Source organism: Lagenorhynchus albirostris, chromosome 5 (genome assembly GCF_949774975.1).
Source record: "Lagenorhynchus albirostris chromosome 5, mLagAlb1.1, whole genome shotgun sequence".
NCBI lineage: Eukaryota > Metazoa > Chordata > Mammalia > Artiodactyla > Delphinidae > Lagenorhynchus > Lagenorhynchus albirostris.
Window position 1 is genome coordinate 23,972,847 of NC_083099.1, and position 13,298 is coordinate 23,986,144.

Genomic DNA, 13,298 nt, shown 5'->3' on the forward strand with positions numbered 1-13,298 from the left:
CTGTCAATTTACGCTAGACCAGTAATATGTTTCTCTCTTCATTTCCAAGAGCATAAAGAATGTTTGCTCTCGTGTGATTCCCCAGAATGCATTAGCTGGGGAAAGAACTGGACTGAAAATTTTTCCAGTAATAGTGTTAATCTTGCAATGACCCATTACATTGACAGCATGGTACTGTGGCCAGAAGAAATATGTAATTTCACCAAATTGACTGTAATAACTAGTGAGAACCAAAACCTTCCACTGCTTTTCTCAGCCTGGACAGTGACAAGGAAACCACACCTTAATGTGACTTTGCACTTATTCCTCTGTCTTCACTGGCATGACTTTATTCTTCCAGGAGAAGGTGGCAAAATATTTGATTGTTCATTGCAGCCACTACTTGCAAGACCTATCAACTCCTCAGTGGAAAGTATCAATGGACAGTTAATACTCTAAAAGATTCTTTGACACCCTCACCTTGAAATCCTCCCCTTGCAATTTCCATCAGTTCTGACTGTTGCATCAGTTGCATCATCATCCTTACCCAGTCATTAGTCTCCTCTCTTCCCCTCTCCCACAGTGAAAGACCCACCTTAAACCATAATTCCAGATCATCAGTTCTAACCTCAGCTTGAAGACACTGCCACAGATTTGCAGGTGGTGTTTTCTCTTACTGCTGTAAGCAGTAAAACTCAGCTTTGTCTTAACAGGTTATGTTGGTGATATATGGAGAACCAGCTTTCGACGTTAATTTTATTCAAAAATGTTGGCTTTACAAGTATAGTAAATGACTTCTGAGTAATTGGCTAAAAATGGATTGAAAATAAGGAGCTAAAATGTGCTTCCTCAAATAAATGGTAGTTTCTAATTGGTAAATACATTATTGCCCTACTGGAAATGAGGGAATGGGATGACCACTATTGTCTAGAGCCGATTCTAAAGAACAAGAAGTAACAGGAGAACCCCATACAGAGGTTGCTCTCCAAGTCCTAACATGGACAACTGCCCTTCCTTCCTGAAGACCTGTTTTGGGGGGGATAGGCGAGAACAATGGGGAACCTTCAACAACGGAGACATAAGAGAGGTTGTTCCTCCTTGTGTTTCAGTGTCCTAATCTGTAAAATAGGATATCTTACCCTACAGAGATACTAACAAAACAATCAAGCAAACATGGCAGTTTATCTTGGAAAGCCATCCATTCTCTCCCATCTTTTTTGTGTATCAGTGAATTGTCTGTGTCTAAGATAGAGCCCACTTTACCAGGCAGAAAAATTTACACTGCTGTGTGAGATGGTTTCTCATGTCCCTTCTATTTTGATTAACTATCCAACTCTTTACTAACAGTCTCAAATAGGGATTGCAAGTTTTCTTTCTTTTAATTCATACCACTTTGCAAATTTTCGTTTCCAATAAAGCTTCAATTCCAGATGAGTCCACTTTGTTAATGATTTTTTTTAGAGGGCTGTGCTAAACACTTATCGGGTAAGGACAAAGGCATTCTTTGTTATTCAGATTTCATCCTTATTTTACATACCATCACTTTCACTGCATTTGTAATGTCCAAATGAGCTTCATGTTTTCCCTACTTAAAGTGTAATTGAAATTAAGGTCATATATGTGTGTGTACATTTGTAAACATACGTAAGTGTAAAGTATATACATACACACCTTGTATATATGTGAGTATATCAATTGCAATGGATTTTTTACATTTACAAGGAACAGATTCAATCTCCTATACCCACTCTTGTGTTAGTTTCCTGACTTTTAGGTCCCTAAATCATTGCCATCTGTTTGACTCTTACTCATATAATTATTTTTCTTTCAATAATGACAAACAATCAAAAGAATGCAGCTCAGCAACACATTGGGTAGAAAGAGAGATGACCAAGTATCCAAGATCATAAATGAGTCCTGCTCTTAGCTACCTGATCTCTTTCCCTTGCTTTCATAGTTATTATATGTCATTTTCATCCTTTTGTATTTCTCTTCTTTCATACATCATGATACTTTACCAACCTATCATCATGAGGCGAAAAACTATATTATCACAATCTTTTACAAATGAATTAGGCTTCTTCGAGATAAAGTTTCATGGGAAACGGGTAGCTGTCTAGCAGATCTATTCCCAGAGCTCTAAAATTACTGAATAAACAAAACAGATTTAATAACCACAGTAACACTTTGCCCCTTCCCAGAGGGCTATCTTTTCTCATTCTACATTAGTACACTTTTTCAAGCATCTTAGAGACCTCGACTATTATCCCTACTCATATTGGAAGAATGCTATCTCTAAAAACAGAAGTATAAAAAACTTAGCCCCTCAGACCCATCCTATAGTATTGCAAAAATAGTTACAGAATATTTTTCTTCATTTTCTCCAATGCACTGCATATAAGTATTAAAAGTAAAACCGTACAATTAATTTATACAATAGTAAGAAATGTTGCATTTCAGATTCAGGGCCATAAAAAATTGTGTGACACATGCATTCTAAAAATAAGATGTATATTTTCAACAATGATAGATATTAGAGGAAACATCCTGACACAAGATATGAAGGAGAATAAACTTCTGGCAATTGCAGTCAGAAAGGGGCTTCTTCAAGAATGGTAGTTTCTGCTAGGAATATGTAACATTATTGGAAAATGGGGGTCAAGAAAGCCATGTTAGTCAACAGCAAATTCTGTACTACTCAAGAATAACGGGAAATGGGAGGACCCCTTGGATAGTCTGAGACTAACCACATATCACTACTCCAAGGTCATAGCTCCCTTATAGAAGAGCCTTAACAACCTTAGCAAAATCAAGAATTATACCTGCCAATAGAAATAAAGGAAACAGCCTAGCAGTAGCTCACTTTTAATAGCTACAGCTGTGACTAGCACATTAACTTAGTTGCTTATTACTACCACCACATGAGAGTGGCAGTATAGCTTGGTGATTAAAAGGATGGGCTCTGGAGCTAGACTACTGGGACCAGATCCTGCGTCGGCCACTGTGCAACCTCTCAGTGCCTCGGTTTCCTCATCTGTAAAATCATAGCATCCACCTTACTTTAAGGCTGCTGGGAGAAGTCAAAGGGATAATTCATGTGGTGTGTTCAGAACAGCGACTGGTACCTAGTATGTACTGAGTAGATACTGATATTCCCCTATTGATCTAGAGATTTTGAGGGGAAAAGTGTGGTGACTATAAATTCCCGGACTTTAACAAGATCTGAATGGAGAAGCTGACTACAGAACAATCTAGTACAGAAAGAATAGCGAAAATTTTGTGAAATGGTAACACATGTGGTAAAACTATGGAGTATTCTTATCTCAATCAACCAACAAAAACACTGGCATCAAGCGAATATTCATTAATAAAAATAACTCAGTAACTACAATAGTTGAGGAACATAATCTGGACACTACTTTAAATTTCATCCAACGTACTTTGAATCTTAATTTCTTCATTAAAAAATGCAGCTGAATTTTTACTTAGTAAAAACCTAGTTTTTAATAGGAAACCAAAATTATGTTAAATCAAAGGATTTGCCTGGGCCTAAAGATCCATTAATAAGAGATCCATGATCCTTACAGTAACATGATTACTAGCAAAGGACAAATACTTACAGAAATAGTGAAAGGGGTGAGCTTCTTCTTATTAATGGCTCTTTCATCAATTGTATCTGGTTCAGATAAGTTGATCATTTTACTAAAGAGAAAATGGGAATAATTTAGTTTAAGACTCCCAGAAATGTTTTCAGTTTATTTTTGCAAGTAGACAATAAAGTTAAATTTTGAAAAGTAACCATCCATTTCTTTGAAAATTATACTATAATTCATGTCAGGGACTTAATTTTAAAAATCTAAGAAATATTCCCTAACCTAAAACACATTCATCATTCACTGCAATTGTAATCTTAGCATTTCCTTCTAACTGTTTTCAAACACTCTTGCATTTTCTTTATGTGAATCTTGCCTTTATTTCCTTTAATGATCATCAACATTCAGCAGCCTGAAATGTTGAATAAAAAAATCCTCAAGAAGGCTAATTTCATAAAGTGATATGAACAGTGTTAAAATTACTGTTGCTGCAGAAAGATGAAGAGCCAGAGACTTGGTCTGAAATTTCAGTAATTCAAACATTTTAAAAGAAACTAATATAAATTTTATCTCTGTATTTTAATAAAGGTAAGAAAATACCCATTCAATTCATAATAGGAATTTCCTCTGAAGGTCAGACGAACAGATCAGACTTGTAGGTAGAATTCAAGGTCTATTGTATACGTAATGTCCTAAAAACTGATATCCTGTACTCATGCATAGTTTTTTATTTTTAACTAAAAAACACAGAAAAAAGACTGAGGAAATGTGCCAGAAGAGCAATAATGGCTATTTATGGGTGCTAAGAATATTTGTGGTTTTCTTCTTTGAAAGTCTTCTGTTTTTTTATAAACTTAAAAAATAAGAGATATCTGCTTTGTTCAAAGAAGTATGCTGGGGCTTTAGTACACACAACAAGGACAAAGACATGCCCTTAGAGAGTTTACAATCTAGTGAGCAGAAATAGATTGCAAAGAGCCATGGATATGACAAGATTGAATTAAAATGTTAATCTGATTTAAGCACAAATGAGAAATATAGTTCTATTATATTTCCTCATGTTCCTGTCCCAGTCAATGATCAACAGCCCCACACTGAGAAGTGGAGAAAGAAACAATGGGGAATTCCCTGGCAGTCCAGCGGTTAGGACTCCACGCTTTCACTGCCAGCAGGACCAGGTTCAATCCCTGGTCGGGGAACTAAGATCCTGCAAGCTGTGTGGCACGGCCAAAAAAAAAAAAAAGAAAAGAAAGAAACCCTGTGAACATTATTAAATGCATCAGAGGAGTAACTCAAAAGTTTCCTGGCATCGTTAAGGAAACATGAAAAAGATCCCAAATAAGAGATTGCATTTGAAAGAAAATGTTGGAAAATATATAGTACTTGATTTTCTATCTAATATATATAAAATATAAAAATTTCAAGACTAATGTAGCTACTTGTTGACTAATTTCAAAGGACAATGGATTCACTGAATTGTAGTTTTCACTGAATGCTCTTCAGTGGACAGTAAGAACGTAGCTCCCTTAACGCAATGCTCAACTCACCAAAGAAGGATGCCATCGGCAAGTGATTTGAAAAGACTGCCATCATTGGGATTCATAGGTATGAGATGCTTACAGTCAGCGTCATTCTCCAGGGCTTTGTTTATCCAGTTAACAAAAGCCACTTTTTCTTCCTCTGAAAACAGAAAATCTTAGCTGGCATACCTCATCTCACAAAATTAATTGCACCGCAAAAATATAATTTTAAATTTCTGTTCAAAAATAATAAATGCCAATTTTTAAAACCTTACTGAAACAATAAAGGGTTTAAGAGGGCGTAGGTTTAAAGAAAAAGGGGAATTCATTCCACTTTTTTCATCTGATATATCAGGGAAGAGTAAGTCATATACCTTAAGTTAGCACAATAAATATTCGGTTTGATTCTAAAATCTTTCCAAATATATATTCCTTCTGAGAGCTAGTGGATCAGGAACCAAACACCAGCGGTCAGATTACACACACACACACACACACACACACACACACACACACACACATACTCATATATGCCAGGGGGGGAAATACAAGAAACAAATAACCACATCAATAAATTCCACCTGCCCCCCAAAAAACTTTCATAGAGTTGTGATTTGGAACTTACAACAGAAATACTAGTTTTAATCAAGAGTTATTTGAATGCAAAGTGAGAGAGAGGCACGGACATATATACACTACCAAACGTAAGGTAGATAGCTAGTGGGAAGCAGCTGCATAGCACAGGGAGATCAGCTCGGTGCTTTGTGACCACCTAGAGGGGTGGGATAGGGAGGATGGGAGAGAGGGAGACGCAAGAGGGCAGAGATATGGGAACATATGTATATGTATAACTGATTCACTTTGTTATAAAGCAGAAACTAACACACCATTGTAAAGCAATTATACTCCAATAAAGATGTAAAAAAAAAAATTTAAAAAGGGCCATCCGAAAAAAGTATAAAAACCAGAAAGTCAGGACAGGCCATGGAGAACAGGGAGCCTTGTTACCCTGATGGGTGGGATGTAAATTGCAAACAGCCACTCTGGAGAAGTGTATGGTGTTTCCTAAAACATCTAAAAAACAGAGCTAGAGAGCATAGGGCACTTCCACTCATGGGCGTATATCTTGAGAAAAATAAAAATCAACAAGACACAGCCACCCCAAAGTTTAGGGCTGCTCTGTTTACAAGAACCTCGACTTCGGTGCACCTTAAATATCCCAGGAAAGAGAAAAATGGATAAAGAAGTTGTGGTACTTATGTACAATGGAATATCACTCAGCCATGAAATCAATGTCATAAGGCCAGTAGCAGCATGAGTGGATTTAGGTATGATGATTCTAAGTGAAATAAGCCACACAGAAAAAGAAACTTATCATGAGATATCACTTATAGAGGGAATGTAAACATGGCTACAATGAATTGAATTACAAAACAGAACAGAGTCTCACATTTAGAAAACACACTTATGCCTGCTCAAGGGGAAAGGTGAGGTGGGGTGATGCATAAAACCAGAGTTTGAAATTAGCACAGATACCGTTCCATAAATCAAATATGTAATAGACAAGACCTACTCCTTGCTCAATGAACTGGACTCAACACCCCCTATTCACCGCAGAGGAATATATCAGACTAGTAAGAATCTTAAAACCTATGTGTTGGTATGTCTCCGCAAGAGAATCAAGTGTGTGTAGAGCGGCATAAACATAGCAGTGAAAATCAGCTAAACCCCATTATAAAAATAAATTTCAAAAAAGAAAAAAGTTATTTGAATGAATAAAATAGCTCCATTTCTGTAGAATTTCTATTATTAGAAATGAAGACCCAATGCAGCCAAAAATAAATAAATAATTTATTTTAAAAATAATAAAAAGGGGCTTCCCTGGTGGCACAGTGGTTGAGAGTCCGCCTGCGGATGCAGCGGACGCGGGTTCATGTCCCGGTCCGGGAAGATCCCACATGCCGCGGAGCGGCTGAGCTTGAGCGTCTGGAGCCTGTGCTCTGCAGCGGGAGAGGCCGCAACAGTGAGAGGCCAGCGTACCGCAAAAAAATAATAATAATAATAAAAAGTAAAAAAAAAAAGAAAAGGAAAGAAAACTGACACATCTAGATACCAGTCCTACTCTCAGCCATCTTCATCCTCAACTTCTCAATCCATGGCTTCCAGCATAAAAACAGTGATCTTTAGGCAGAAAAAATTGTTGGGCTATGCAGTGGGGAAAATAGGAAGGAACTTAAAGGAAAAATGGTCTACTGCCTCATTATTATTATGTAAATATAAAAATGATTTAACAATATAAAACTTAAAGGAAAATAATTCCCATTTCCATCACAGGGTAGCTGGCCTTTCTCTTTATTGCCCCAATTCCTAGAACTAGGTAATTTTCCTAAGGGCATATTTGGTAGATACCCCCAAATTCAATCCAACACACACACACAATCAATAAAGACACAAACATTTACTTCTGTAGGTATCATTATCTGCCTTCTTATCTTCTTACCTCACTATACATACCTGCTTAGGGACTTAGAATCTAGGGATTTAAAGATCACTAAGATACTGTACCTCTCATCAAGGAATTTTTAGGGTAGTGATAAGATAAAACAGATATACGAAGAAATGCAACTAAAGGGAAATGAACATACCACAAGAGTGATACAAGTAATGTTTCAGGGAATTTAAGGAAAGAATCATTTCTCATTAGGTTGATCAAGAAAAGGCTTTATGGAGAAGGTACTATTTGAAAGATAGATATTCAATAGGTGTAGATGGTCAGGGAAAGGAAATGTGTTCCAGGTATAGGAACCAGGAATGAGACACCACTTCCCAACTACTGGATGGCTGTAATAAACAAAATAGACAATAACAAGTGTCGACGAGAATGTGGAAGAATTGGAACTTTCATACCTTGCTCGTGGGAATGTAAATGTGTGGCCACTTTGGAAAACAGTTTGGCAGTTCTTTAAAATGTTAAACACAGAGTTACCAAAAGACCACTCCTAGGTATATACCTAAGAGAATTCAAAGCATATGTCCACACAAAAAATGTGTACACTAGTGTTCATACAGAATTATTCATAATAACCAAAAAGTGGAAACAACCCAAAAATCTATCAGCTGATGAAAAGATAAACAAAACGTGATATTAGCCATAGAATAGAAATTATTCAGCAATAAAAAAGAATGAAGTACGATACATGCCACAACATGAATGATACTTGAAAATATTATGTCAGGGAAGAAGCCCGTCAAGTGAAAGGCCACTACTGTATAATTTCATTTACATGAAATTTCCAGAATAGGCAAATCTATACAAATAAAAAGTAGATTAATGGTTGCCAGAGCCTGGGGGGAGGGGGAAATGGGGAGTGGCTGCTAATGAGCATGGGGTTCCTCTATGGAGTAATGAAAGTGTTCTAAAATTACAGGGTGCTAATGACTGTACAACTCTGAATATATTAAAAACTACTGAACTATACTTTCAAAGGATGAATTTATGGTATCTCAATTATATCTCAAATAAAGCTGTTCTTTTTTTTTTTTTTTTTTTTTTTGCGGTTCTCGGGCTCTCACTGCTGTGGCCTCTCCCGTTGCGGAGCACAGGCTCCGGACGCACAGGCTCAGTGGCCATGACTCACGGGCCCACCCACTCTGCGGCATGTGGGATCTTCCAGGGCTGGGGCACAAACCCGCGTCCCCTGCATCGTCAGGCGGACTCCCAACCATTGCGCCACCAGGGAAGCCCAAGCTGTTCTTTTTTTTAAAAGCCATTAAATGTTCTGTATCTGGTTCTAAATAATGGTTACATGGGTGTATTCATAGGTTAAAAAAATCCTCCCATTATACTTAAGAATAGCGCACTGTATGCACTTTACTCTATGCATCTTGTACCTCAATAAACAAGCTAAAAAAATAATCTACGGTGATAGACATCAGAAAGTGGACAGTTACTGTTAGAGGCAAGAGGGAGACACTCAGGTGATAGAAATGTTGTGTTTTGATCTGGTTGGCAGTTGCATGAATGCAGCTACATGATGTATACACATGTGAAAACTCATTGAGCTGTATATGTAAGATCACGGTACTTTGCTAAATGCATACGATACCTTAATAAAAAGTTTTTTTTTTTTAATGGAGAAGCCATTTCATTAGAATGGACAGGCAGAAATAGAGTTAAGGAGTAAGTACCTTTCAAGAAATGGAGTTATAGACCACTGCCTTCCCCACTACACTTCCCTGGTGGGAAAAAGTTAGGAAAATATATACAATGCGTAGGAGAAGTGTGAGTATATTGTTAGAGGAAAATCCATTTAGAAAGGAAGAGAACCAAGAGGATACTTAACAAATTCAGATCTCAAAGGAAGAAAGAGGGGGGAAAGTTAAAGTGAGTTTTTTATCAAAAATTTTAAAAGCATAGTTCTAATTATGTTAACATGAACAAAAGGAACTTGGCCAAAGGTTTTTAGGCATCTTGATCCTGAGAAGCAAGCTTAGCATGGGGCAAGCCATCTCCTCTTAGGAGTTAATGCGACTCTGGATTTCCCACTGGGCAACAATCCAGTGATCCTATCAGATCAAGCAAATCAGGTGCTGTGCTCTACCAGTCATTTGGTTGCTTGATAAAAGATGAATCAGGAATCTCAGTTCCCCAAAATGGAAAGTCCTCACAATAAACCTCTCCACCATCCCTAAAATAGGTCTAAAGTAAACTCATCTCACGGGTCAGGATGAAAAATCCATTCCAAGGTCATGATTAAACACATTCAGTGCTGAAATATAAATAACTTCTACTTTGCTGTTTCTAATTCTGTTATCCACTGTTCCTGACACATAGTAAAAACTCATTTATTGTTACTTACCATAAATTCTAGGATTTTGCATTCTGACGCCTCTGAAATTATGACACATTTCAAATCTGATGGCACTTTATAATTTAGTCTCGTTTTCCCTCAAGGACACATAAAACAATGGTGCGAATTACAGTAAATGGCATCTTAGATTTGATGACATACAGGACTTGTTGAATGAACCAATGACTGAAAGATTAAATTTGGAGCAGGTGGTCGGTTACCTGAATAAGAATGCTGTGTGCCCTCACTGGAAATGGATGAAGTTCCTCCAATAGCAGTAATCCCTTCTCTCTTGTTAATTATTTTTCTGAATGTTTTGCTGATGTCTTTGCTTTTTAACTCTTGCATTAGCTGCAATGGGAGAGAAGTAAAATTGACTCTTGATTAAATAACCATTAAAATCCGTGCAACGTAAAGGATAGTTATTTATTCGGAATGACATCGAAATAAATACTAATCAGTTGTTCTTGCACTTATTGCTTGTGTAGACAGATAACTCTCATGTCATTTTATAACAACACAAAATGGACAAATGTTTGCACCCCAACCTATAATTAAACTCCAAGTGTACACACTGAAACTGTTCGCCTAGACTTGCCATGGTCTTTTGTACTAAAAACTAAAGCATAACTAGCTACATGATGAAGATTTTAAAATGCCTTAACAAAGATATTATCCCATCTGAACAGCTCAAACGTATACATGTTAAAGTCAAGAAGTCAGCTTTTGTTGGAAATTACACAGGCGTAGAGAGAAACGCCCTCTGTCAGTCCCTCTGTCACTGGCTACCCTAGAGCCCGGATAAACTGAATTCAATCAGTTCTCCACGCAGCAGACAAAGTGAGTTTTAAAAAATGCAAATCTGATCATGTCAATTCATACTCTATTCCACTGGCTTCCTACTGCTCTTAGGATAAAAACAAAAATCCTACAAGACCGTGATGACCTGACTCACTTCTCTAGCCACATTCCTAACCCTTAGCATCTCAGCTCCAGCCACACTGATGTTTTTTTCAAGTGCTTGAGAGTATTCACCACCCCTAAAGGCACAGAGGCTCTACACATGCTGTTACCTCTGCCTGCCTTGCACAGTACTCATTTCCCCCACCTGCCCCTTTTATCTGTTCCTTCAGATCGCAACTCAGTCTGCACAGCTTCAGGGACAGTCTTCCATTTCCCTGAATCTCTGAGTTCCCTAACTCCCCACCAAGTTCACTTCCTCCTACTACAAACTTTCAAGGGACCTGTCCTGCTCTGTCGCAGCATTTATCACAGTTATCTTTTATCCATCTGTGTGATTCCGTCTTCCCCTCCACCTGTAAACTCCATGAAAGCTGGTGCTACATCTCTTTTTGTTCATCACATTACTCACAGTGCCTGAGTTCCTGGCAAGAAAGGAGCTCAGATATTTGCCAGATGAATAAAGAATGCAAAAGTAGACAATTTCTATTTCATAAATATTTATTCAATTATATTAGTGAATAAATTAGTTCATTAATTTTCATATGAAAAACACAGTCATGGTGGTGTTGATGGAAGGTAGTGACAGCTCTTCCTCAACCGCCAGCTGGCAATGGCAACTCAGTCATCTCTCTCAGCCTGAGAGGTTTGAAATACCTGATACACAATATTCGGTTCTATTTTTCTTTTATTGGTGGAGTCATATATTATTTTGCATCTTCTTCAGTTCCCTGAGTCTCAAGGTAGTTTAATAATGAAACCACAGTTGGCATAAAAATTCACCCGGTGGCTTTACCAAAACTGAAGATATAACCAATCACAAGGAAACAACCGGTTTCTAGGAGGTATATCTTCCATACCTTAGCTATTTCAGTTACAAAAAAATATTCCACTTCTCAAGACCAAGTACTAAGATACGAAAATATTCTGCATACAGAGATAGTCAATAAGCATTTAAATTCAACTGTAGTTTTAGTAGGGCATGAAAGATTATTATCTAAACCTGACTTCAATTCCAACAATTTGAGAATAATTTTTTCCTTTGTTTTATGAATTATCTGTGGAAATTATTGTTGTTATTGTTATCATCATCATCATCACTTTAAAGCAGTGCATTATCTGGTCTCTGAAGCCAGATTTAACCAAAGAGAGCAATGACATTACTGAAATTCTGCTTGAAGCAAAACAATCAGTAGCCAGGAGAGCATTTAGATTACTTACTGACACAAACTCTTCGAAGCTGATTTTCCCATCTTTGTTGTTGTCAGCAACTGCTAGAATTTTCTCCACGATTTCGCGAACCTTGTAGCCAGGCAGAGGAAGGCTTGCTTCCTTAAACAGGTCCTGGAGTTCATAGTCACTGACATACCCACTGTTGTCAATATCTAAAAAGATAAATTATGAGCTATCAAATATCACTTGTACCCTGTTGGAGATGTGCACTCAGAAGGCTGTTTGGGGACTTCCCTGGTGGTCCAGTGGTTAAGAATCCGCCTTCCAGTGCAGGGGACGCGGGTTCGATCCCTGCTTGGGGACCTAAGATCCCACATGCCACAGGACTAAGCCCGTGTGCTGCAACCACTGAGCCCACGCACTCTGGAGCCCACGCACCACAACTAGAGAGAAGCCTGCATGCCGCAATGAAGAGCCTGCGTGCTGCAACTAAGACCCAACGTAGCCAAATAAATAAATATTAAAAGAAAAAAAAAAAAAGAAGGCTGTTTGGGAGACTCACAGGCAGGCAGAACATTTCAGGTTTGTTTCACAAGTGGCAGTAATCTTTTCTCCTACACCTGAATTGTACAAGGTATACTATATACTTTACCAAAAAAATTCATATTTAATGAACTTTACCCCCATAGATTTAGGGCTACCATATGTATTTTAATGTATAATAAGGACATTGTGCTGACAGACAAAAAACTCAGGTTTAGCACATGACTAAGTTTCAAAGAATTAAGCATGGGGAGGTCTCAGATATCTAGAAAAAATATAGCAGCATCGGTCATAGGGGAACACCCACCCAGACTTTGACTTCTTTATGTAATTTACGAAATGGAAATCTGGTCCCACATTCCATGTAAAATATGTGCATCATGTAAAATACACATAAGGCACTTCTGGTCTACATGTCACTTGGTGACAGTTCTGTTTCACTTGTCAATAATTCACTGCTTCTTCATTAGGTATTTATGATACCATTATGTAGGCCAAATGATGTTTGATGTCATTTTGAGATTAAGTGTTCAAGAAATAATTTCACACCTACATTTGGACTTTTGGAAATAGGTTTCCAGGTGTTTTCACATCATCACTGAGATACCCTTCCCTGGGTTTTCCCTAGAGACTGGATATCGATTCTTGACACAGAACAAAGGCAACACAAAACACTTCTG

The 13,298-nt window shown here is 37.6% G+C and overlaps 1 protein-coding gene across 2 annotated transcripts in view; it reads right to left on the bottom strand.

Moving 5' to 3' along the window:
* The window catches only part of PLS1 (plastin 1), a 104,741-nt gene that overhangs the window by 32,388 nt on the left and 59,055 nt on the right, over positions 1–13,298 (bottom strand). For both annotated transcript variants that reach the window (XM_060149158.1, XM_060149157.1), the window contains exons 3-6: positions 12,124–12,287; positions 10,164–10,293; positions 5,120–5,252; positions 3,600–3,681 (exon numbers count right to left, since the gene is read on the bottom strand). In XM_060149158.1, the coding sequence (XP_060005141.1) occupies positions 3,600–3,681; positions 5,120–5,252; positions 10,164–10,293; positions 12,124–12,287 (509 nt within the window). The remainder of the gene's footprint in view (positions 1–3,599; positions 3,682–5,119; positions 5,253–10,163; positions 10,294–12,123; positions 12,288–13,298) is intronic.